We start from the raw sequence: 24,366 nt of genomic DNA on the forward strand, positions 1-24,366 counted from the left end.
CCCCCACCTCTGTTCAATGGCTAATCTGCAAAGTTCATGCTGCAACTGCTTCTTTGAGTGGGAGCGTTGTTCTGCCCATTTCGTACCAGCTTTGTTACTGTGCAGTATTTTTCAGCTGTTTGTGCTCATTATCATACAGCTGGTATTTAGAGGAGAGAGGGAAGCAGGCAGAAGCTGCACTGTCTGCAAGTATAAGAAGTTCTTTTGCAAATGGGGTACTGGCAGATGGGGCATGTGTTTTGAACGGGTTTTGCTGATAACAGACTGCATTAAAAATCATTCTGAGAAAGTCTAAGGTCAGCCCTATGAATTCAGAGCTTGAGAGGTATTCAGCTTTTGAAAACCCTTTTTAGAATATTAATTAACCCAGCACATGAAAGTGACAAATGGCCTGTTTACATAACTTATTTCTCCTGCCTCTGTTTTACTTTTCCATTTAATGGTTTTATTCTTTCAACATCTATTAATTTTTATCATGCCATTGAGAGACAAGGTATAAATATTTTAATAGGTAAATGATAGTGGTAAATTTGGGAAGGAGCCATGGGTCAGCAGTAAAGCACATGCCTTGCATATAAAAGGACCTAGCTTAATCGCAATGATTTCCAGCTAAAGGATTTCAGATAGCAGGACTAGAGATTCTACTAGTCGGGAGAAGACAATATTGGGCCAAAGCTCTCATTCACACATTGACATGCATATTTGGGGGCCCTGTTTCTGGTTAAAGACAGATTTTAACTTGGGTGTATTCGTGACAGGGTTGGGGAACCTGTGACCCTCTAACTGCCATCATCCCTGAGTATTGTCCATGCTGACTGGGGCTGATGGCAGTTGACAGCCACAAACTAATGTAAACTATACCAAGTACTCTGAAGCTGGTAAAAGGCACTCCTAACCACTGAGGTCATCTGGGCCTCTAGTGACAAAGATGGATCCAGGAATACCCCCAGACTACGAACCTGCTCTTTCAGATGGAGTATGACCCCATCCAAAGCAGGCAACTGACCAATTATCCAAAATCAGGAACCACCAACTCACAGCACCTCCATCTTGCTAGAATTCAGACTCAGTTGATTAGCCTCCATCCAGACCACCACCGAGTCCAGGCAGCAGTCCAGGGCTTGCACGGCCTCTCCTGATTCAGATGCTACAGAAAAATAGAGCTGGGTATCATCAGCATACTGCTGATATCACACCCAAAATCTCCTGATGACCGCTTCCAAGGCCTTCATATAGATGTTAAACAGCATGGGGGACAAGATGGCACCCTGTGGCACCCCATAGCATGACTGCAAGGGGGCCAAAAGACAATCACCCAGTGCTATTAGCTGAAAAAGACATTGAAGATAGGATCAGAACCACTGTAAAACAGTGCCTCTGATACCCATTCACCAATTTGGCTCAGAAGTATACCATGGTCAATGGTATCAAAAGCTGCCAAGAGATCAAGTAAGAATAAACTGCGCTCCCCCTGTCCTTCTCCTGATAGAGGACATCAATCAGGGCGGCCAAGACTGATTCAGTCCCATAACTAGGCCTGAACCCAGATTGGGATAATCTGTTTCATCTAAGAGTAGTTGCAATTGCTGTGCCACAACTCTCTCATCACCTTCCCTTAAAAGGGGATATTTGCGACCCGGCAGTACTTATCACAAACCAGTGGGTCCAGGGTGGGCTTTTTCAGGAGTGGTCAGATCATTGCTTTTTTCAGGGCAGCTGGAACCACTCCCTCCTGCAATGACACATTGACCACACCCTGGATCTTCTCGGTTAAACCCCCTCAGCAAGCTTTCATAAGCCAAGAAGGGCAACGGTCAAGAGGACACGTTGCTGGCCGCATTTTTGCAAACACCTTGTCCACATCATCAGGCCACATTAACTGAAACTGATCCCAAGAAGTTGCAGCAGACGTTGCACTGGACACCTCACTGAGGACTACAGTAGATGTGGATGGGGCATCAAGACTGCTATGGAGACAAGCAACTTTGTCCTCAAAGCGCCTTGCAAACAGTTTACATTATTAATGTTATTAATGGATTAATAACATTAATCATTGTACTGATATAAATAGTACATTCATAGAAGATGGAAGGTAAAAAGATTTAAACAATAACTAAGCAGTACATTTAGTGCTCATGTTATTCACATTTTCAACAGGGAATATGACAGAAGTGAAGTGAATCCTTTATAATCTTGTTGTCTTTAAATATCTTGTTAGATTTGTTTATACTAGCCTTAATGCAAAGGTCTTGTGCATCACAAAACAGGGCAGGGATAGAGTACGGCTGGGTATGGTTCATGTATATATACCATTCTGAAATATGACTTCAGTCATATCACACAAATGTAGTACTGCATCTGATATGTAGTATAAGATGATATTTCCCCATTTATCAAAGCTACAGGAGTTTTGGCAAGCTATTTTATGCATCCTTGCAGCTGTGGCTTCTTTCAGATGTAACCATGTTACCATAAGTAGTACATGAAGGAACAAACCCTTCCCTTGTCTTCCAGTGTAGCGTCAAGGAGGAAATCAGAAAGTTTTACTTCTGTTTTACCTAACTGCAGTTTATCTTTATGTCTGAACCTCCGACAAACTGTGATTAGTCTTAACTTTGTTTGGGAATACAAGCTGACTTCAAATCTTGATTTATGACAGGGTTAGGGAATCTGCGGTCCTCCAGAAGTTGTTGGGATATCCATCATCCTGACCGTTGACCATGGTGGCTGGGGCTGCTTACAGTTGAAAGTGCAACAACATCTGGAGAGTCAAGTATTATTGTTTTATTTATTAAATTTGCTACTTGCTTCATGCAAACACCTCTAGGCAGTGTACAATAAAACAGATGAAAACATCCAACTGCAATCAATACAACTATTAAGAACAACTTCAGTGCTAGCATAATTGTATCAAAACTAAAAAAACAAAACACATCCCATACACCATCAGATGAAGCAATCAAGAATAATTTATGCATTCCCATTGCTGGTTTATGATTCTGATGTAAAGTTAAGGTTAAACACAGTTAAGGTTGATATTAACCATATACCCTGATCCCAGAGTATGGTCTGAAGGCATAACAGGCCACCGGCTTGGTGAAGCTAAGCAGGTCTGGTCTGGTCAGTGTCTGGATGGGAGACCACTTGGGAACCACATGTATGCCTCTTGGGTTTTTTGATGAAAGAAAGGCGGGATATAACTATAAAAAAATGGCAGAGCAATCAATCTCATGGGAAGCTGGTGGAAGGGGTGCTAACAGAGGAGGAGCCAGTGGGAAGGTCCGCAGCATCCAGTTGCCATTCAGGAGCCTCTGGGCTGGCTGAACATGGGCTCAGCTGGGAGCTGCACACAGGGACTGGAAAGTAAAATCCAGCCCTTATGAATACCCCTACCGGGGAATAAGCACTCTCCATAGACTTCCATTGTAATTACTTGGATCCTCCTCTGACATGACCCTGGAATGCCCCTTTTTCGGGTCTTATGCCAGCTTCCACAGCAGAGCCCTGGCTGAGCCGACAGGGTCTTTGCTCCACTGTGATTGAACTGGGGTGAGGGGCTTCTGTCAGCAGAGCCCGGTGGAGCCCTCCTGAGCCAGGATCCTGCCGGCTCAGCCAGGACTCCATCATATCCAACTCCCCTTAGCGTAAATACGAGTTGGATTGCACTCTCAATAAATACATTTCATTTTTTGGGGTTCAAACTTAATGGTAGTCATGGTTAATTGCAAACAGAAGTGCTTCCTTTGTCCATTTCAAGCAATGTCAGAGTATGAGCTGAAGGAGGAGTGCATGAACCTAAGGCTAATTCATGTAACACTAAACCATAGTTTAGCATTTTTAGCAAATCAGATCTGTATATTTTAATGGCTAAGATACTGGCTTATTTGCAAGAAGTTGCTTCATACTGATGCTGCTTTCGCTTTTTTTTTATGTGCCTTTGTGGATGATACAGGTTAACAGACCCTTGAGGCACAAAGCTGCAATTCTTAAACACACTTACTAAGGGACTAAGCCCCATAGAACTCAATAGGACTTACTTATTAGTAGATATGGTTAGGATAGTGCTATTGGTAAAGCTTGACTTAGGGATCCTCTGCAAATATCAATATCAAAGCAGAGTTGGCAACCCCCTGTCTGGAATGCCCTGTTCCTGCCTTTTAACATGGTTGCTTCAAACTTCTTTACAGACCTGACCCTTCAGTGCAGAGAGAGGTTTGAGAAATGTGTAAGAGTTAAGAAGATTCTCTCCTCTTTCTTGCCTACTGTGTGGGCTGCTATAAACTCACTTTGACAGCCAATCCAATTCCAGTGAGTAATAACTGACAGAGAGAAAACACACATGGTTTGGTCTACCTTCACAGGCAGTAGATTGGGAACAACAGCAGTTGAAGCCACATTTCCCAGTATGTGAATTCTGTTTTACCACTATCGGGCAAGAAACAAACTGTCATGCAACTAACAAGGTGCATCCTCAGTGGGTTTAAGGGAGTTGAGCTGACCACATGGAACCACTGTTGTTGTTTCTATGGATGTTAGAGAGTGAGGTCAGAGGTAAATGAAATGCAAATAGAAAAAGAAAAGATAGTGATAATTTCCTAAATGTAATACCAAACCAACCACAACAAGATTCCTGTGAGTAAGGCAGAAAACTCAGCATCCCACAACCAGTCAGAGTTCCTAATCAAAAATCAAAACTAAAAATCCTGGTAGCAAGTCAGCCAAAGTCACAGATATCCACATGCAGTAGAACCTGACCCGGGGGCTGCAGTTAGTGCAAAATGCTATGGCACAATTGCTGACATGACTGAGACCCTGTCAGCATGTAATACCTCTGCCTTGAAATCTGCACTGGTTGTCAATTTGCTACCAGGCCAAGTTCAAGGTGTGCTTTCCATGTTATGTTACGGGTGCCACATAGTACTTGTTGCTCTTGTAAGAAATCAGTCCTTTAGTGTGTCAGCACCTACACTATGGAACTCCATTCAGACACCATCATTGTACTCATTTTGGCACCTGCTAAAAACATTTTTGTTTAGGCAAGCCTACCCGGGCGTATAGAAGCTTTTAAATCTGTTTTCAACTCATTGATGGTTTTACTTTGAATGCTTTTAAATATCTGTCTTTATTTGTTTTTGCCAATAATGTTATTGTTTTAATATCTTCTGTAAACCGCTTTGAGATTTTTCACAAAAAAGTGGTATGTAAATGTTGTAAATAAAATACATGAATAAATTTCAGAATCACTGTGGTCCTTGGGTTTCTTTCCTATTTTAGGAACTAAGGAATCTGCCTTATACTGACTCAAGCAATTTGTTACCACCAAGCTTGGTACTGATGACATGGACTAGCATGGGTTCTCCAGGATTCCAGGCAATAGTCTCTTCCAGAGATTAGTTTTAGACTTTTGCATGCAAAGCATATACCCTCCCACTGAACTATAGCCCCTCCCTTACTTAAAAAAGTATCTTTTAAAATTATTCTTTTTGATTCACTAATGAATGCACAGCATACTTGGAGCGGAACAATGCATTTAAAGCACATTCAATACACATTTGAAGCACATGAATCCTACCACAGAATCATGGGAACTGCAATTTGTTAAGGGTAGTGGGAACTATAACTGTGAGGGGGAAACTGCACTTCCCAGGAATCTTTGGGGGAAGTCATGCACTTTAAATGTGAGTTGGATGTGCTTGAAATGCCTTTAGTGGATCTGCATTACTTTATAAACTTTGCCTGCATATAAATAATTTCAATTAATTTTTAAAGTGAAAATCAGCTACAGAGTTTATTGGGTGACCATGGGCTACTCACCAGTTCTCAGCCTAATCTGCCTCTTGGGGTTAAAACAACAGAGGGGGACCATGACCACCCCAAGGAAGAAGGGCACACTTAAAATGTAGAGACAATAACAATGTACAACAATAATGTGAAATCAGATACCCATTGAAATATAGCATGAAGAAACATTTATATAAGCATATCAAAGGTGTTTATTATTTGCACAACCCATAAAAATATTAAGAGTGCAATCCTATGCATGTTAACTCAAAGCAAGTCCCAATGTATTCAGCGGGGCTTGCTTAAACAACTAAGTATGTACAGGACTGCATTCTCAAGTAAGAAACTTCACTTATCCAACCCAAAATTCAGAATCATGCCACTTTAAGCTGTTTTGCTAGTGTTTTATACTTGCTTTTATGGTTATCAGCTTTTAAATGGATTTATTTCTTGTTGTAAGCTGCCTTGGTTTCCAGTCAGCAACCCTATCTCGCAGGATTGTTGAAAAGACTCCATACACACGCACATACAGTAGAGATGTAAAATACATATACCTCATATAATAGTTTATTGTCAAAACCACTTGGTCATTACCGAACATTTTTTAAAATAACATAGTATTGGTTTCCTACCAAATAAAAGCAATGGCACTTAAGTAAGCGCTGCATAATTGCTTAAAAAAGAAGGAAGGGGAAAGATATTTACAACACACTTCTTTATTATGTTCACTCAAAAGTCCCATTGATTTATGGCATAATCCTAGCTATGTCTACTCAAAAGTAAGTCCTACTTAATTCAATAGGGTTTACTCCCCAGTATGTGAGATTAGCATTCTAACTTTACTCCCAGAAAAGTGAGTATAGGATTAAAAGTATAGGTAAACAGGCTATTATCTATCTATTTATTTATTGCATTTGTATACCGCCCCATAGCTGAAGCTCTTTGGGCGGTTTACAACAATTAAAACATTAAAAACAAATATACAAATTTAAAAACACATTTTAAAAAAGCAATATAAAAACACACACTAAAATGCCTGGGAGAAGAGGAAAGGAAAAAGATAACAGTGTTGGCGCCAGGCGCACCTCGTCACGAAAGATTAGACAAATAAACTGTCCTTTCTACAGCCCAGGAAAATTTAAACTTATTTGACTCCTTATAATCAGAAAAGTGTAACACATTGTAATGGCATAATAAGCTGGATGTATGCTTTTTATTTCTGTTCAAAAATTACTGGAAAGATAAAAAGTATATTAACCTATTTTTGCAAGTAATTTTTAAAAAACCCTGCATGTACACTTTTATTATTATCATAATGTTTACTGTGTATGCCTACCAAAATTCTGCTGTGATCTTTTGTTCTGGATCTCTTGCACACATAGGCAAAGGCGCTGTTGCTGAAAGCTATAAATTTATTCAATTTATGACATTTGCAGACAAGCAGGAAAAAAACTTTTCAGGACTTGCAGTGGGTTCTAGCTATTGTTTGGAAGTCAACAAATCCCTCGTCAATCACAACTCTGACTTCACTTCTTGGTGAAAAACCTGAAAGGGCAGGGATTAGAGTAGCCGGCTACTAACAGGAATTGCAGGAGGCAGGTGACATTTTGGTGTATATGAACCAGACCACCTAGCAACTTAATTTTCTTTTAATGAAAGCTAAGAGTCCAGAGACTGGGGTTACTGACCCAGAGAGGACCCCAAAAATCCAGAGTCTCTGGGCAAAAACCAGAGACCTGGCAACCCTATTGGTAATCAAAAAATGGCTAACTTTTAATCCTTTTGACAGAAATGAATTAAATATGTAGATATAGAAGCTCCTCCAGAGTAGATTAAGCATGCCAAATCACAGACAAATTTAAAACAGAAAGAATATCCAAGTTATATCCAGGTTATCCCTGGATATAAACTATATCGGAAGGACAGGGAAGGACGTATTGGTGGCGGAGTCGCTCTATATGTGAAAGAAGGCATTGAATCCAGCAAGCTCGAAACCCCAAAAGAGGCAGACTCCTCCACAGAATCGTTGTGGGTGGTGATACCATGCCCCAGGAGGGACTTAATACTGGGAACGATCTATCGTCCCCCTGATCAAAATGTTCAGGGAGACCTTGAGATGAGATATGAAATTGAGGAAGCATCCAAACTAGGAAATGTGGTAGTAATGGGTGACTTCAACTACCCGGACATAGACTGGCTGCATATGTGTTCCAGTCATGAAAAAGAAGCAACGTTTCTAGATATTCTAAATGACTGTTCCCTAGACCAGTTGGTCATGGAACCGACCAGAGGGATGGCAACCCTAGACTTAATCCTCAGTGGGGACCGGGACCTGGTGCAAGATGTAAGTGTTGTTGAACCAATTGGGAGCAGTGACCACAGTGCTATTAAATTAAACATACATGTAACTGGCCAATTGCCAAGAAAATCCAACACGGTCACATTTGACTTCAAAAGAGGAAACTTCACAAAAATGAGGGGATTGGTAAAAAGAAAGCTGAAAAACAAAGTCCAGAGGGTCACATCACTCGAAAATGCTTGGAAGTTGTTTAAAAACACTATATTAGAAACTCAACTGGAGTGCATACCGCAGATCAGAAAAGGTACCACCAGGGCCAAGAAGATGCCAGCATGGTTAACGAGCAAAGTCAAGGAAGCTCTTAGAGGCAAAAAGTCTTCCTTCAAAAAATGGAAGTCTTGTCCAAATGAAGAAAATAAAAAAGAACACAAACTCTGGCAAAAGAAATGCAAGAAGACAATAAGGGATGCTAAAAAAGAATTTGAGGAGCACATTGCTAAGAACATAAAAACCAACAACAAAAAATTCTATAAATACATTCAAAGCAGGAGACCATCTAGGGAGACGATTGGACCCTTGGATGATAAGGGAGTCAAAGGTGTACTAAAGAACGATAAGGAGATTGCAGAGAAGCTAAATAAATTCTTTGCATCTGTCTTCACAGTGGAAGATATAGGGCAGATCCCTGAACCTGAACTAACATTTGCAGGAAGGGGTTCTGAGGAACTGAGACAAATAGTGGTAACGAGAGAGGAAGTTCTAGGCTTAATGGACAATATAAAAACTGACAAATCACCGGGCCCGGATGGCAGCCACCCGAGAGTTCTCAAAGAACTCAAATGTGAAATTGCTGATCTGCTAACTAAAATATGTAACTTGTCCCTTGGGTCCTCCTCCATGCCTGAGGACTGGAAAGTGGCAAATGTAACGCCAATCTTCAAAAAGGGATCCAGAGGGGATCCCGGAAATTACAGGCCAGTTAGCTTAACTTCTGTCCCTGGAAAACTGGTAGAAAGTATGATTAAAGCTAGATTAACTAAGCACCTAGAAGAACAAGCCTTGCTGAAGCAGAGCCAGCATGGCTTCTGCAAGGGAAAGTCCTGTCTCAGTAACCTATTAGAATTCTTTGAGAGTGTCAACAAGCATATAGATAGAGGTGATCCAGTGGACATAGTGTACTTAGACTTTCAAAAAGCGTTTGACAAGGTACCTCACCAAAGGCTTCTGAGGAAGCTTAGCAGTCATGGAATAAGAGGAGAGGTCCTCTTGTGGATAAGGAATTGGTTAAGAAGCAGAAAGCAGAGAGTAGGAATAAACGGACAGTTCTCCCAATGGAGGGCTGTAGAAAGTGGAGTCCCTCAAGGATCGGTATTGGGACCTGTACTTTTCAACTTGTTCATTAATGACCTAGAATGAGGAGTGAGCAGTGAAGTGGCCAAGTTTGCTGATGACACTAAATTGTTCAGGGTTGTTAAAACAAAAAGGGATTGCGAAGAGCTCCAAAAAGACCTCTCCAAACTGAGTGAATGGGCAGAAAAATGGCAAATGCAATTCAATATAAACAAGTGTAAAATTATGCATATTGGAGCAAAAACTCTTAATTTCACATATACGCTCATGGGGTCTGAACTGGCGGTGACCGACCAGGAGAGAGACCTCGGGGTTGTAGTGGACAGCACGATGAAAATGTCGACCCAGTGTGCGGCAGCTGTGAAAAAGGCAAATTCCATGCTAGCAATAATTAGGAAAGGTATTGAAAATAAAACAGCTGATATCATAATGCCATTGTATAAATCTATGGTGCGGCCGCATTTGGAATACTGTGTACAGTTCTGGTCGCCTCATCTCAAAAAGGATATTCTAGAGTTGGAAAAGGTTCAGAAGAGGGCAACCAGAATGATCAAGGGGATGGAGAGACTCCCTTACGAGGAAAGGTTGCAGCATTTGGGGCTTTTTAGTTTAGAGAAAAGGCGGGTCAGAGGAGACATGGTAGAAGTGTATAAAATTATGCATGGCATTGAGAAAGTGGATAGAGAAAAGTTCTTCTCCCTCTCTCATAATACTAGAACTCGTGGACATTCCAAGAAGCTGAATGTTGGAAGATTCAGGACAGACAAAAGGAAGTACTTCTTTACTCAGCGCATAGTTAAACTATGGAATTTGCTCCCACAAGATGCAGTAATGGCCACCAGCTTGGACGGCTTTAAAAGAAGATTAGACCAATTCATGGAGGACAGGGCTATCAATGGCTACTAGCCATGATGGCTGTGCTCTGCCACCCTAGTCAGAGGCAGCATGCTTCTGAAAACCAGTTGCCGGAAGCCTCAGGAGGGGAGAGTGTTCTTGCACTCGGGTCCTGCTTGCGGGCTTCCCCCAGGCACCTGGTTGGCCACTGTGAGAACAGGATGCTGGACTAGATGGGCCACTGGCCTGATCCAGCAGGCTCTTCTTATGTTCTTATGTTCTTAATAAGGAGGATTACTCACACACACAAGCTTGAGAACACAGGGAGAGGAAGGATGATATTCACTAAAACTCTTCTAAGCGTCCTTTTCTAGAGAGAGATAATTTGCACAAGAGCAATGAGCACATTAAACAGTTTTATTTGTGTCACTTTCTCTCCCCCAAGCACTATGATAGGAGAACTTTAGTAAAATATTTTCCTCAGATTTCCCTGTCAAAATGAGCTCTCCTCCGCATTTAAGTCTTATAGTCTGCTTAGTTTTTCTTTTATCAAAGAAGAAAAGTCTGCAATATTTATTTATTTAGGCAATTAAGTTGACATAGCAACACAAGGCTTTCAGGAAGTCACCTTTCTGACTTGGGGCTCCTTGTTAACATAGTGATTTGACTTGGGCAGATCAAAAAACACTCCAAGGCACTCTGATGTGACTTGTATCTCATATTTCATGCAGAACTGCTGCACCTTCCTGGTTCATATTTTTATAATATTTGAATGATTGGATGCAAATATAAGTCTTTAAACAAGAGAAGGCTACTTAAAACCTTTTCTTATTCTTACATATAGTAATGTCTAAAGATTTATCATTACAAGGATGCAGGTTGTCATCCATAGAGATGCATCTGGCACCTTCATCACACAGCTGAAAACATGCTTCTTTACCCTGGCCTTTGACAGCTGAGATACATATTTTTAGGACTTTACTTCATTTGTGATTGTAATTTATGTTAAACTATTTTTAATATCGTATTGTACATCATTGTGGCCCACCCTGGGACCTACTGGTGAAAGCTTCTATTTCTCCTCCTTCTCCTCATCCTCATTATTTCCTGCACATGTATTCAAGGCTGAATTGGAGAAATGAAACATCAGAGGTGATTTTCCACATATTATCTCCCCCCCCCAAAAAAACCCCCAAGCCAACATACTTTTGGAAGTAACAGTTACTGGGGAATATGTGTTCAACAAGTCCTAGACAGAGTACAGTCACGTCTTTTCATCGTCTCTATTTTGAGCTGATGTTGCGGGTGGCAAAGATTTACCTTCTGTAGTTCCTCTAAAAAGCTGCTTTTAGGGATCTATTTTGGAAGGGAGATGTCCAGAGTCCGTATGTGTGTCATATCAATGTTTGAAAGATACTAGACAAATTCAAGCAAAATAATTGAGGGAACTATCTATTTGACTTCAACATGTAAGTTCAGATGAGAAGCTCATCTGCAACCATGTTCTTATTCATGGCATCAGATGAACTGGTTGTATGATGCTAAACCACTGGAAGAGCTCCCAGCCTTCTGAAGTAGTGAATATTTTTATTTACTGTCATTATGCATTAGGTCATTCAGTCCACAATATGTGCCTAAGTCAAATTTAGCTCAAAAAAATGTTTTTGTGCCACATATTTCTGGTTATATAAAAATTTGAACAGTAAACCAGGAAGCAGCCAAAATATGTTACAATCTGTGATTTGCTCTACTGTGTCATTACGGGGAAAGAAAGTAGGTTTTCAAATAATAATAATTGGAATTACTTTTTGCTCCACACTCATATAAGACATCAGTTCTATACCTTTTATCAGACAACCAATCAAAGATACTGTTAAAATGGCTAAACAATATTTAGTTGATACTTGTTTTCATTTGGATTAAAGAATATATATACGTTGTTTTTGAAGTGTCCATATTACCATTATAGGCAGAAAAGTGAGGAGGCAGATACTTTTCTTCAGTCATTCCAAGTCATTACCCTTAGTTATCTTGAAATAATGCTTCCATTCTATTAACTTATTCTGTGAACAAAGTAGATCAGTTCTAAATCTCAATTTCTATCAAATGCAATGTAAAATTTTATTAATTTGTATACACATGCTGGACTGAAACATCCCTAATAACAGGCAATCCTATCCATGTGCAAAAATAAAATTAGCTTTGAAACTTGTGAACTCCTGTTATAGAAAAGTTTTTTGTTTGGGTTGGATAAATTTACTTGCTGACCAAGTTCAACTTGTAGCTTCTGTCTGTGTGAAATTATATAGCAGACAGTGAATGACAATGGGTTAGGGAAACTTGAAGAAACTTAGTGTGACCTCTAGCATGCTGGGGATTCCTTTCTGATGTGTACAGATTTGGTGATGTCGCCAATTGGTTCAAAGACCATAGCTTGGACAAGATATAAAACTTCAGGGTAGATTGGTTTCTTAATTCTTACAGACAGAAAAATGTCATGGCAATAATTCAAGTCAGATAATGAGCAAATGAAAGTGAAGAGAGTTGTCTCCTTCACTCTTGTCTGCATGTATTTTCAAAGTACAAAGGGAGATACCGTAATTAACCTAGGTACATTGCTAGTAGATATTCACAACTGCAATACAGAATAAGAGCTGGGCAATTGCCAGTTTTATGAAGAGTAATTTCATAGCATTAGAATTACATGCATCAAAATGCCAATTAATAATAATAATAATAATAGAAACCAATACGTTTAATTTTATACTGTGCAGTAATAAGACATCATGTACTTGGTGCTTAGTACTGAGTTCCATTATTGCTTTGTATTTTCAGGACACAGATGCAGATTTTGTGGTGCAGTTGTGTGAAAATACAATCCAATTCCTATTTAAATGCAGTTCTGGAGATAAATATATTTAGAACAGTTTTCCAGAAACGTTGGGCATTCCTTTCTCTTCTTTTATTGATTCACAATGTTAAGCTTTTTAAGTTACATACGAAGAGAAAACAGTACTAGCAGTGTAAACAAATTTTTCTTTAATTCCCAACACCTTTTGAACACCAGAATAATTGCTTCAATAATAAGACAGTTGTATGCAGAGGATTATAGCTCAGAGAATATAGCTACTATTTTAGAAGGAAGTAGTTCCTTTCTGACTTTAGTGTGCTACATACACAACAATATCCTTCCAGTTTAGTTCCCAGACAAATGGAGAGAGAACCTGTTTTCCTCAAGTCCATAAACCAGGAAAATGTAAGAAAGCAAAACAGCATCATCCTTTTATTTTTAGCAAATAAGACACTATTTTTCCAATTGTTCTGGAATTATATAGAAAGTGTGTGTGGGGGGGGGGCTATTAGAGCAATGAACAATAAGGTGGAAATGAACAAGAAGAAAGGAACTCTGATAGCATGGAAGAATGGGGCAGTTCAGGAGGTGCTGGGCTGCTTAAAATGAAGTTGGGAGCCTCATGTGGATCTGGGCCATAGGGTGCCCACCTGTGAGCTGAACCATAGTTTAGTATTACTTCTAAAATGGCCCATTGTTTTCTGTGAAGTCTTTATGACATGTCAAAATGTCAGGGCCTTGTTCAACAATATGTAAATAACAAAACATGAGACCACGTTAAAAATATTAAAAAAATTAAAATGCCTGCTTAATCAATAAGATTTTAAACAGCAGCACAGGCCTGTTGTCAGAATAGAAAAGTGTTCAAGAGATGTCTGAAAGTCAAAAGTGACATCAAATGCCTGACTTCTGGTTGAGGCCAATGAGTCCTCTTTAACACAGGAAACAATTTTCTTAGACACTTGCTTAATTAAGGCAGCATAACTGCTAAAACAGATGATATTGACTACCTCTGTAATCTGTTTGAGCTGTTATGCTGCTTCATTTAGAAGATTCTAAGAACTATGTGACAGAAGATTTGATAGAATAGGTGAGATGATCTAACTGTACAAGCAAAAATAGACATCACTGAACCATCTCTAAATTATTTTAATGTAACAAAGAGGCAACCCCCATTCTTTTTATGACATAATCCCTTAAAAAGGGAAATCTGTGGAAGAAAGTTAATCCCATTTGCTTCCCCACTGAAAACCATTGTCTTTATCTGTAATTTAGCAGGCTTAATCCTGCCTGGAAGGGGCTTCTTTGCCTGTAAATTTTATCCACTTTTGCCAAAAGGGGAAACGGTTATACCTGTTTTTAGATTCCCCATTATAGTGAATGGAGACCATTAAGTTTTGTTTTATATAGAGCAGCTTGAAACTTGAAATGCAGATCAAAGCAGGGAGAGAACAGAGCAACTCAAGCAGATCAGAATTTTTTAAAAACACACAGATGCAAGCCGAATCTTGGAGCACATCCACACACCTTCATCAAAGCTTAATCTTACTGTTCTTCTGCATTGTCCATGATGTACACAGGCCCAACCAAAACCAAGACCTAGCTCAAAGCTGTTAAACAAAGATACTAATTTTTACAAAGAATATGCTAAGTGGTTAATTCCTGGACTTCCCTCTCATTGTGCAGTTAAAGAAAGTGACTCATTTCTATGTGCATTGTAAATAGGTTTACATATTGCATTAGTTTTAATGATGCATTAAATAAGAAGGTTACATTTAATCTTCAATTAATTGCGAAGTTTGTAGAGAATAATAATAATAATAATATTTTATTTCTAGGCCGCCTATCTGGCCGAATTAACGGCCACTCTAGGCGGCGTACATAGACTAAAATATAACATAGACTAAAATATAACATAGAGTAAAATATAACATATAATACAAAACAACAATAAGTATACTCAATCCAAACCTACCCCCATCATGGCATAACATAGTGTACACATAGTGTATGCTCTAGATGCGTCTTTTATTCCTTTCTTATTTAGAGCCATATTCTGCAAAGGAAATGGTGGTGGTGTATAAAAACATGAATAAATGTAAGAATTACTGCATCAGAGTTTTGCTTTTTAGAATATAATTAATATCTGTCTTCCTGTTGTTCTGTTTCTAACCTGTCTAGTCAAGTCAAAGGTGATACTGCTTTAGTCTGCAGTAGCAGCGAGGTTGTTTTGCAGAGTTCACATGGTATTGCAAGTCCCATCCAGAGGTTTCAAGTGGAAGTGAGGTCTGTTTAGAGCACAGCTTCTACAGCCTTTTAGTTCTCTTCAGTTATTGGTGGGAGTCAGGGATGTAGTCATTCAGGGTCTCAACGGCTCTTAGACCTCTTACTTTTTGGGGGGGCAGGGTCCCTATGTCTCCAGAATCCTATGAGCCAATCAGCATGAAAGGGGAGTGTGTTAGCTACTGAGAAGAGTCTTCTGACATGCTTCCTTGTCCTTTCCTGCTGATTGGAGTCAATCAGAGTGAAAGGAGGTGAGTCCACCACTGAGAAGACTTTTCAGTAGCTAACACTCTCTTCTTTCATACTTATTGACTCCTAGGGACATCTGTTGTTGTGGGAGAAGGCATTAACAAGGATCTCATTCTCAACCCAGCAGCAAAAAAAGAGGGAGGTGTGTGGCTGTGACTATTATGGACCCTGCACTTTTGAATTTGCCACCACCCTATTGGTTGGAGTTGGATGCACACAGATTCTATCATCAATGCAGCAGGCTTGGAGGACTATGACACTGTTCTGCAATGTGAAATTTATTTTGACCTGACTTGGATATATATGCTCACAATCTGCCCTCCATATGACTTCTTCCAGGCATCCCTTCCAACCTCTCATTGCAGTTGGCAAAGCACTCATCAGTGTTAAAGAAACTAACTAATAGAAGTTTAAAACATGAAACAGGTTTTTCAGCTTAGTTGTTAAGCATGACTTATGCCAAACTTCCTCTTCTACATCTTCGTCGTAAGCTCAGAGTCTATCTTTAAACCATATGGGAATTTTGATTTTGCATACCACCTGAATATGACTTCCTAAAAGTGCCTGCCTAGCTGCTTGCTTGCTTATTTGTCTATTTATTTATTGCATTGTTGCAATCAACACGGAAATAAAATTGTTTTTAAAGAGTTGGAATGACTGTCAGTTTGTGGAGCTTCCATAACAATAGTCGATCAGGCTTACAGTTTAGGATCCTGCACTCCTTACAATCTTGGGCATCACCTTTCTGCCAATTTTGCTTTCTGTCAATTTTGCTGTACTTTATTTTAATTTATTTATTATTTCATTTATATCCTGCCCTTCCTCCCAGCAGGAGCCCAAGGCGGCAAACAAAAGCACTAAAAACACTTTAAAACTTCATAAAAACAGACATTAAAATACAGTAGGGCCCCGCTTCCCGGCGCTCTGCTTCCCGGCATTCCGCTAATGCGGCAGCTTTCCTCCCCTCTTTTAAAGCTGCTTTTGCGTCATTTTTGCATCATTTTCATGTGACGCGCCCCATTAAAGTCAATGGGGTTCCGCTTTACGGCGATTTCCACTTTACGGCGGGGGTCCGGAACAGAACCTGCCGTATAAGCGGGGCCCTACTGTACATTAAAACAAAACGACTTTAAAAACATTTTTTTAAAAGCTTTGAAGACATGTTTTTAAAAAACGGTTAAAAAAATATATATATATATATTAAAAAGGTTTAAAAGCATATTACAAAGCAATTCCAATACAGAAGCAGACTGGGATAAGGTCTCAACTTAAATGGTTTGTTGAAAGAGGAAGGTCTTTGATAGGCGCATAAAAGATAACCGAGATGGTGCCTGTCTAATATTTAAGGGTAGGGAGTTTCACAGGATAGGTGCTGCCACGCTAACGGTCTGTTTCCTATGTTGTGCTTTATCCATCAACTGTCCAGAATGCTTCATTTCCTGGAGTTTAGGTATCTGGCAACCACAGTTTATTCTGCGATAATTTAACAGGATTAATTTCAGCAAAGTAGTTTACAATGGGGCTGCCATAATAATAAAAAAACAAACAAACCACAGCTCCTCAACACCTGATGAAAATAGGGTAGTGAGAGCTTATTCATTCAATGCTCTGCAAACTGTACTACTGCCCGGTAGCTTCCAATCCCAATTCAAGGTGATGGTGTTGGGCCATAAACCTTTTTATGCATATATCAGAGTGCCTCTTACTTTGATGAATTTTGAGATAGTTGCATTTTCCAGCAAAGACAGCGTTGCTGCTAGGGAAACAGTTCTTCTTATGCTACCCCATTCATTACTATAGTGAATTGTGTATGGAATGTGTGTTCCTTATTGGATAGTGTCTGTAACAATTTCAACTCTAGTGATGGGTGATGTAACTCCCTCCTCCTAATGAAGGCACAGACATCTGGTGATATTTTAAAATATTTATTTAGAAACGAAGCAGTTCACTGTTTTATCACTCTAGTTCCCTTATAGAACTGCCTTAAGCTGGGAAGTTACTGTAATGTGTTCATAATTAAGTTGGTGGCAGGGAACCAGCTGGACTAGACTACCCATTTCAGTATTAAAAAATATCTCTAACTTCTTTCAGGAAAAAAAAGCTTTTTTGTATTAGTAAACCAGAGTCTGCTGAAGTTAAGTACAGATAGCAATATTACAAATGGAATATTTGTAATTGGTTCAGAGCACTACAGTTTTTCAGGGCAAAGCTAAAAACTGGGCATTTGTGAGTTTTTTCCTTGTTTTAGCAGCAATATTGGCAACACAGTGCAATATTAAAGGAGGCAATATTTTTAGCCAATAAGTGAAGTCAGCACTGTGATTGATGTTTAGTAGTTTGGACACCAGACAGTAGGAATCCCTGGGGTTCTAAAGAGCTTCTATGTTCCCCTCCCCTTTAGGGCACTTTCCTGCTTCTAGCTTATTTTCTAGTAGTTCTTGAGATCATCGTAGTTTGTCCTTCCTTTTTGCTAGCCATCAGGATGCAGCTTTCCTGTGGTGGATTTGTCTGAGATCAGGTACTCAGTAGAAGTTATTTTCTGTAAATACTACTATACAATAAATGCCAGTGGATGTTAAAGAATCCCTCTCCAAATGACAAATGCAAATTGTGAAAACTTTGCAAAGAGTTGTAGTCGTGTCTCTTGCTGTGCAAGAGCTAAAAACCAGGTACACATTAAAAATTCACTTTGTAGTTAACTTACAGTACAATGCCATACATATCTACTTCAGAAGTATGTATTTTTGTGTTTATTGGAGCTTACATCCAGGTAAGTGGGTACAGGATGGCAGCCTTGGCTTTGGTTTAGGATTGGCATTGGGGAAAACAGGGTTCTTGTGTCTTTAACAGCTGTATCTCCACAATCAGGACTAGCAGGACATAGTGACTTCACATGGTAAATATGAGCTTGTCCAGGGTTCTGGGGGAGAGAAGCAGCAATTATTGTACTCTCTCTTTTTGTGCTATAGCATGCCCTCCCCAATTGCAGCCACATTGTATTAATCCACACATCCCCATGGCAGCCTTTTGTGACAAGCACTCCAGCACCCTCTCAAAATTTGGGCCTCCAGATGTTGAAGTACACCTCCCATCAGCCCCATCAAGCATGGCCAATGGGTAGGATTGATGGGAGTTGTAGTTCAGCAACATCTTTCCCATTCCTACTCTACTGAACATGACATGATAAATGCTCCAGGACAAGACAAGAGAGCTCTGTTTTAAGGGGTAGTGGTGGCAGAGGCCTTATAACGGTAGGCTAAATGGGAAGCCCCAGGTGTGTGGAGTCAGGAAGTGAGAAGTCAAGGTTCTCATCTTCTGAGACCAGGGATTTCTGTCCACCTTCTTGATGTAGTCAGTTTCCATTTTTTAGTAAACAACAATAAAGCAGGACTTGTGAGAGTAAAGCAGGAGCCCTTAATCTCAGATAAAACAAGCAATTTCCCATCTTGATTCAAATGTCAGCAATACATCATCCCTTTAAGAACATTGGGCTGCCTTTCTGCATCTTTGCAGCTGTATCCTCTGTGTGCCTCTGCTGCACCCCAACCCCCATTTCTCACACTTTGTACTTATCTTCTTTCAATCAATCATTCCTTTTCCCCCTTGGATCAGTGCCTGCATTTTAACACTATGTTTAAGGAACATGCAAATGTCAACATAAATCTTGGATGGATGATGATGTGTGGCATTATTGCGCTATTATTGCTGTTGTGGATGGCCATCATGCTTACGTTGTAGGCATTTATGTTTTACATAGAATTGTCACAGATTAACCTCTCGCATGTCATAGTCAATGTTTACATATTCTCTCCCCCCCCCCCAATTTAGTGGCTGTAAACACTAATCACTATCTCTGGAGGAAGAGTAGGGCTGTGTGAGCTGGCTCCTCCTCCATTCCAACATTCTTGTGTTGTGCAAAAAAGTCTTAAGGAGGATTGTAACCATGTTAGGCTGAAAGTACTTCCAGTCCTTCTGAGTAGGACTTCTGATCTCATAGTACTGTTGACCATGTAGAGAAGTGTGAGATCCACCGAGCATGCTTACAATCCTTCATGCCTTCCTGTGCATCACAAGAAAGTTGGGGGTAGACAGCAGTGACGGTGCATGGTCCCTCTTACAGATAGTGTGAAGAGTGCTACACATGTGAAGCAGTGGTTGGACTAGCACTGGGGAGATTAGGTTCAAATCCCTTCTCAGCTCTGAAGCTCACTGCTAACTTTGGGCCAGTCACTGTCTTACAGTCTAACCTACGCCGCAGGGTTGCTTTTAAGATAAAATGGGAAAGGGTTTGTACACTAACTTGAGCTCTCTTTTAGATGTAAATATACATATCAATTCAGGATAACACTTTGCATCTGATGAACAGTAGTCTACAAAAGCTTCTGCCATAATAATCTGTTATTCTTTAAGGTAGAGTGAGAGTCTCTTGGGTTTTTATTTTTCCAATGAATAATACTGCTACCCTTCTGGAATATTTTCTGACATTTAAAAGGTTGGAAACCTTATAAAAATAAAGAGTGTTGCTTTCAATATTTAGTATTCTTCTGGCTAAGTAAAATATTTTAATTGATCATACAATTATTTTTATGTTCACTTCCAAATATATGATTTGTGATAGTTGAGGTAGCCTTGTAATAGAGTGAGTGTTCAGTTTTATAAAGCTTCAGACCATATCCTACTACTTTTATATATTCATTGTTTTATCAGTAATGCAGTAGTGTCCTTGTCTTGTCTTAAACCTGGTAGTGACAAATTGCTATCTATATCTGATTGTCATTTTACCATACATATTAAATACTGTAAGTTAAGCCTGCATGTGTCACCTTTTTTCTTCATACAAGAGGGGTTACAATAAAGGAAGGACAACAAAAAGAAACAGAGGTTTTCATGAGCTCAATTCTGGCTTGCTCCCTTTATAAGAAGTGAAGCTTAATAGATAATTGTAAATATTGTTATGAAAGTCTATTTGCTATGGGGTTAGAAGGTGAAGTAACATTGCATAATGAAGAACCAGAGAAAAATATACTAATACCATATTGAACTGTAGAAAACTGAATAGCAAAGACGTGATTAGTAAAGGGTACATAACTACTGCAGCATTGCAATTTATCTATTGCATCAGATTTGCTTGGAGTTATATTAGTACAAATTTTAGGATCAGTATGCAAAAGCCTTACAGTATACAGTAAAAGCTGTATAGAACAATGCTGCCACTGATGTTTCAGAAATTAATGGAAGAGAAGCTAAAATTAAGATTTCTTCTTGTAACTGGTCTTTCTTTCTTTCTTTCTTTCTTTCTTTCTTTCTTTCTTTCTTTCTTTCTTTCTTTCTTTCTTTCTTTCTTTCTTTCTTTCTTTCTTTCTTACCACAACAATATAGAAATTGACAACTGTGTATACATTTGGGGGTTCATTTTGAGGGCTGATATATACCATCTGCATCTTGATAGCCAGCAGGCATATGACCCACAACTGGGTCCTTTCCTTCCTAAAAAAAGAAAGAAACCACTATAAGAAATGACCTAGCTATAACAGATTCACAGGGCGTCACATTTGCTCTCAATTTGGTCAGTACTAATGGTAAAGAATGGGGAACTAATGATGAAATGATGTACGGAAGCTGGTTAGAGCAGACTCCTTTAGTTGTGGTACTGGCCCTTTGACCTTACATTTTCCTCAAAAATAATCTATTTTTCTAATGATAAGAGCTTCAGATTTTAGGGATTTAGGTTTTTAATTTATAATTTGCTGAGAAACTCCTATTGAAGTTTAATAAGTTTTGCAAAGTTTATAAGGAAAGAATTGTAGAGGTATAAATAATCTGCAGTTACTTAAACTGCAGCTTGGGGGAGCTTACTACCTTCTCTAACAGATCACAGTATTCTCTCTCTCTCTCTCTCTCTCTCTCTCTCTCTCTCTCTCTCTCTCTCTCTCTCTCTCTCTCTCACACACACACACACACACACACACACACACACACACACACACACACACACACACACACACACACACACACACACACACACACACACACACACACACACACACACACACACACACACACACACACACACACACACACACACACACACACACACACACACACACACACACACACACACACACACACACACACACACACACACACACACACACACACACACACGGGGACTCCTGTAAGTACTTAATGCACTCTGTTCAGTTTGTGGCAAGAGAAGCATTCTGTAAAAACAATCTGTTTTAGGTAAGCCATTTAATGCAGACACCTCAATTCTCTTTGCAAAATGGGGATAATCTGTTCCTCTTTTATTTATGTTCTTACCATTTTTACATTTATATATCTCCTTTCTTCCATCATGTAACCACAATTACGTGCATGCTGTTTCCAGATGGTTACCCATCCAAGGCACTGACCAGAGCCAGACCTGGGAGTTCCTAAGTTTACTGTTATGTCCAAACCTGGGGAACTGTGTTTTAATATTAGTTTACAAACCAGAAAAATAGCCAGTAATCCTGATTCGTTAACTGATACTAAGCCAAAATACGCTGGCTCATACATAACAAGAAATTCTGTCTTAATATAAGCTTGGCCAGAAGCATCATGCCAAAGCTAGTGTGCAATGGGGTGAGGGGGTGAGAGAGGAGCTTTCAGCCCCAAAGTTTGTTCCAAGCTTCATAAACCATGGTTTATAAATCCTGGAGTCTAAAATGGACCGCCATATGTGTTCATATCTAAGCGCAGAACTGTACAATGTGATAAAAATGGCAGGTCTGTGTCAGCCAGCTCCCACCCAGCCTGGTATGTTTCCTTTCTAACATCAGCCAGTGTTGTGGAGTGGAGGTAGGGTAACACGGACAATGATTATGTCAGAGGGTGTTGGGGAGAGACAGCAATAAAAAATACTTCTATTTTTGATAGTGTCTCCATGTTTATTGTGATATTTAATTCAGCTCTAAGATTTGAATGTTGGGGGTCAGAGGTTCTCAATTTTTCTGAAAATGGCTAGGGATCTTGGCAGACTACTTAATAACCTTTTTGTTATTCTATGAAGAAAACCCTATCCCAAACTAAGGTTTTAACTGCATTTTTTTATTCAGCACTGGCATCAGTCGCAAAGCATATTGTACTATGAAAATCATGGAGCCAAAACTACAGCCTTATTAGCTGTTCCATAGGCTGTTCCAAGAGCCAGGGTGATGTAGTGGTGAGAGTGTGGGGGTAGAACCTGGGAGACCAGGGTTCAAATCCCCACTCAGCTATGAAGCTTGCTGGGTGACCTTGGCCTAGCCACACTCTCTCAGCCTAACCTACCTCACAGGGTTGTTGTGGGGATAAAATGGAGATGGAGAAGAACCATGTACACCACCTTGAGCTCCTTGGAAGAAAGGCGGGATAGAAATAGAAATAAATAAATAAATAATGTGGCCCTGAACAAAGCAGCCTCTCTTTTTCATGAGAAACAATATCAAGTGATGGGCAAAGTACAGAAATACATTTTTGCATGTACCATCTGAATTGAGGTCATGGACCACCAGTGGTATGCAGACCACAGTTTGAGATCCTCTGTTATAGATCTAGTTCTTGCAAACAGCAGATGAGGTGGTAGGTCTTGTGTTTGGACTGTACTAGTGCACGCTACAAATAGGGACTAAAATGTTTGTCTAAAAACAAATCCTTGCATGTAGACAGTTGCCATAATTATGTGAAATTTCACTCAGTCTTGTGTCATACAGTGCAAACAAAGGTTTACCATTTTATCTCATTTGTAAAAACTAGTTGTCAGACAGTGGTCCAAAGTATAATTTGTGAATAGCATGCACATGTATAAGTTACAGCAATTGTTTCCAACATAAACATCTAGAAAGTATTCTGCATCTATCTTGTGGAGATAGTAGTGTTCACATATGTCTGTTATACAAGGCACTATGAACATTTTTTAAATATCCGGAACCAGTTTCGAGTACAAAAATAAATGCCTGAACCAGACTTCAGTAAAGGCTGAGAGACATCAGACTGTAGGGTGAAAGTAGCAGTATTTTAAAGTGGAATCATTTTAAATGTTTCATGTAATAGAAAAAAGGAACACTGTGTTAATGGCAGGAATACCATCTGGGGAAAATATGAGCTTACTTCCACACAAATGTCGAGCTGCAGTGTATTGAGGGTAGCAGAAGTATCATATTCAATGCATGTGATAGTTCCACTTGATTTAAAAGGCTTCATGTGATATTTTATGTTCATATATTTGGAAAATGCATTATAATGTGGTGCTGCTCCCCCCCGTGCTATGAATGCACCCTCCCCCCCCAATCTAGAAAGCTTCAGCTGCTTCTGGATCTTGGGAAAGTGTTGAGCTAATACTTGGTTCCTCATGTATTTGATAAGCTGATAGTGAATTGTGTGTTGAACCTTTTGCAAGACTGTACTTTTGGGGTCCCCTAAGAAGTGACTATGGAGGGAAAGAATTACTGGAAGTGGTCATACTAATTTGCCCTATGAAACAAACAAATTCATGGTCTGACATGACAGTAGTATTCATGTATGTTTTTATCTGCAGTTTGAGAATAGGACCACAGATGGTAGATTTAAATAGTAGACATTTTAAGTTATGTGTTGTATTTTAAACACTTTGGAGAGGGATAGCACCTTGCTGGGGGTGGTATTTCAGATGTTTGTTTTAACTAAACAGTAATCATAAATAATTGTGTCAACCTTTCCT

At 39.6% G+C, this 24,366-nt stretch overlaps 1 protein-coding gene across 3 annotated transcripts in view; it reads left to right on the plus strand.

Moving 5' to 3' along the window:
- The window catches only part of FBXW7 (F-box and WD repeat domain containing 7), a 208,945-nt gene that overhangs the window by 116,649 nt on the left and 67,930 nt on the right, over positions 1–24,366 (plus strand). The window contains exon 3 of one of the 3 annotated variants that reach the window (XM_061584626.1): positions 2,660–2,759. The exons of the other annotated variants lie outside the window; for them this stretch is intronic. Coding sequence (XP_061440610.1) covers positions 2,660–2,665 — 6 coding nt within the window. The 3' untranslated portion in view covers positions 2,666–2,759. Of the gene's footprint in view, positions 1–2,659; positions 2,760–24,366 lie in introns of those variants that run through there. 3 annotated transcript variants of the gene reach the window in all.

This window comes from Rhineura floridana, chromosome 9, assembly GCF_030035675.1.
Source record: "Rhineura floridana isolate rRhiFlo1 chromosome 9, rRhiFlo1.hap2, whole genome shotgun sequence".
Classification (NCBI taxonomy): Eukaryota; Metazoa; Chordata; class Lepidosauria; order Squamata; family Rhineuridae; genus Rhineura; species Rhineura floridana.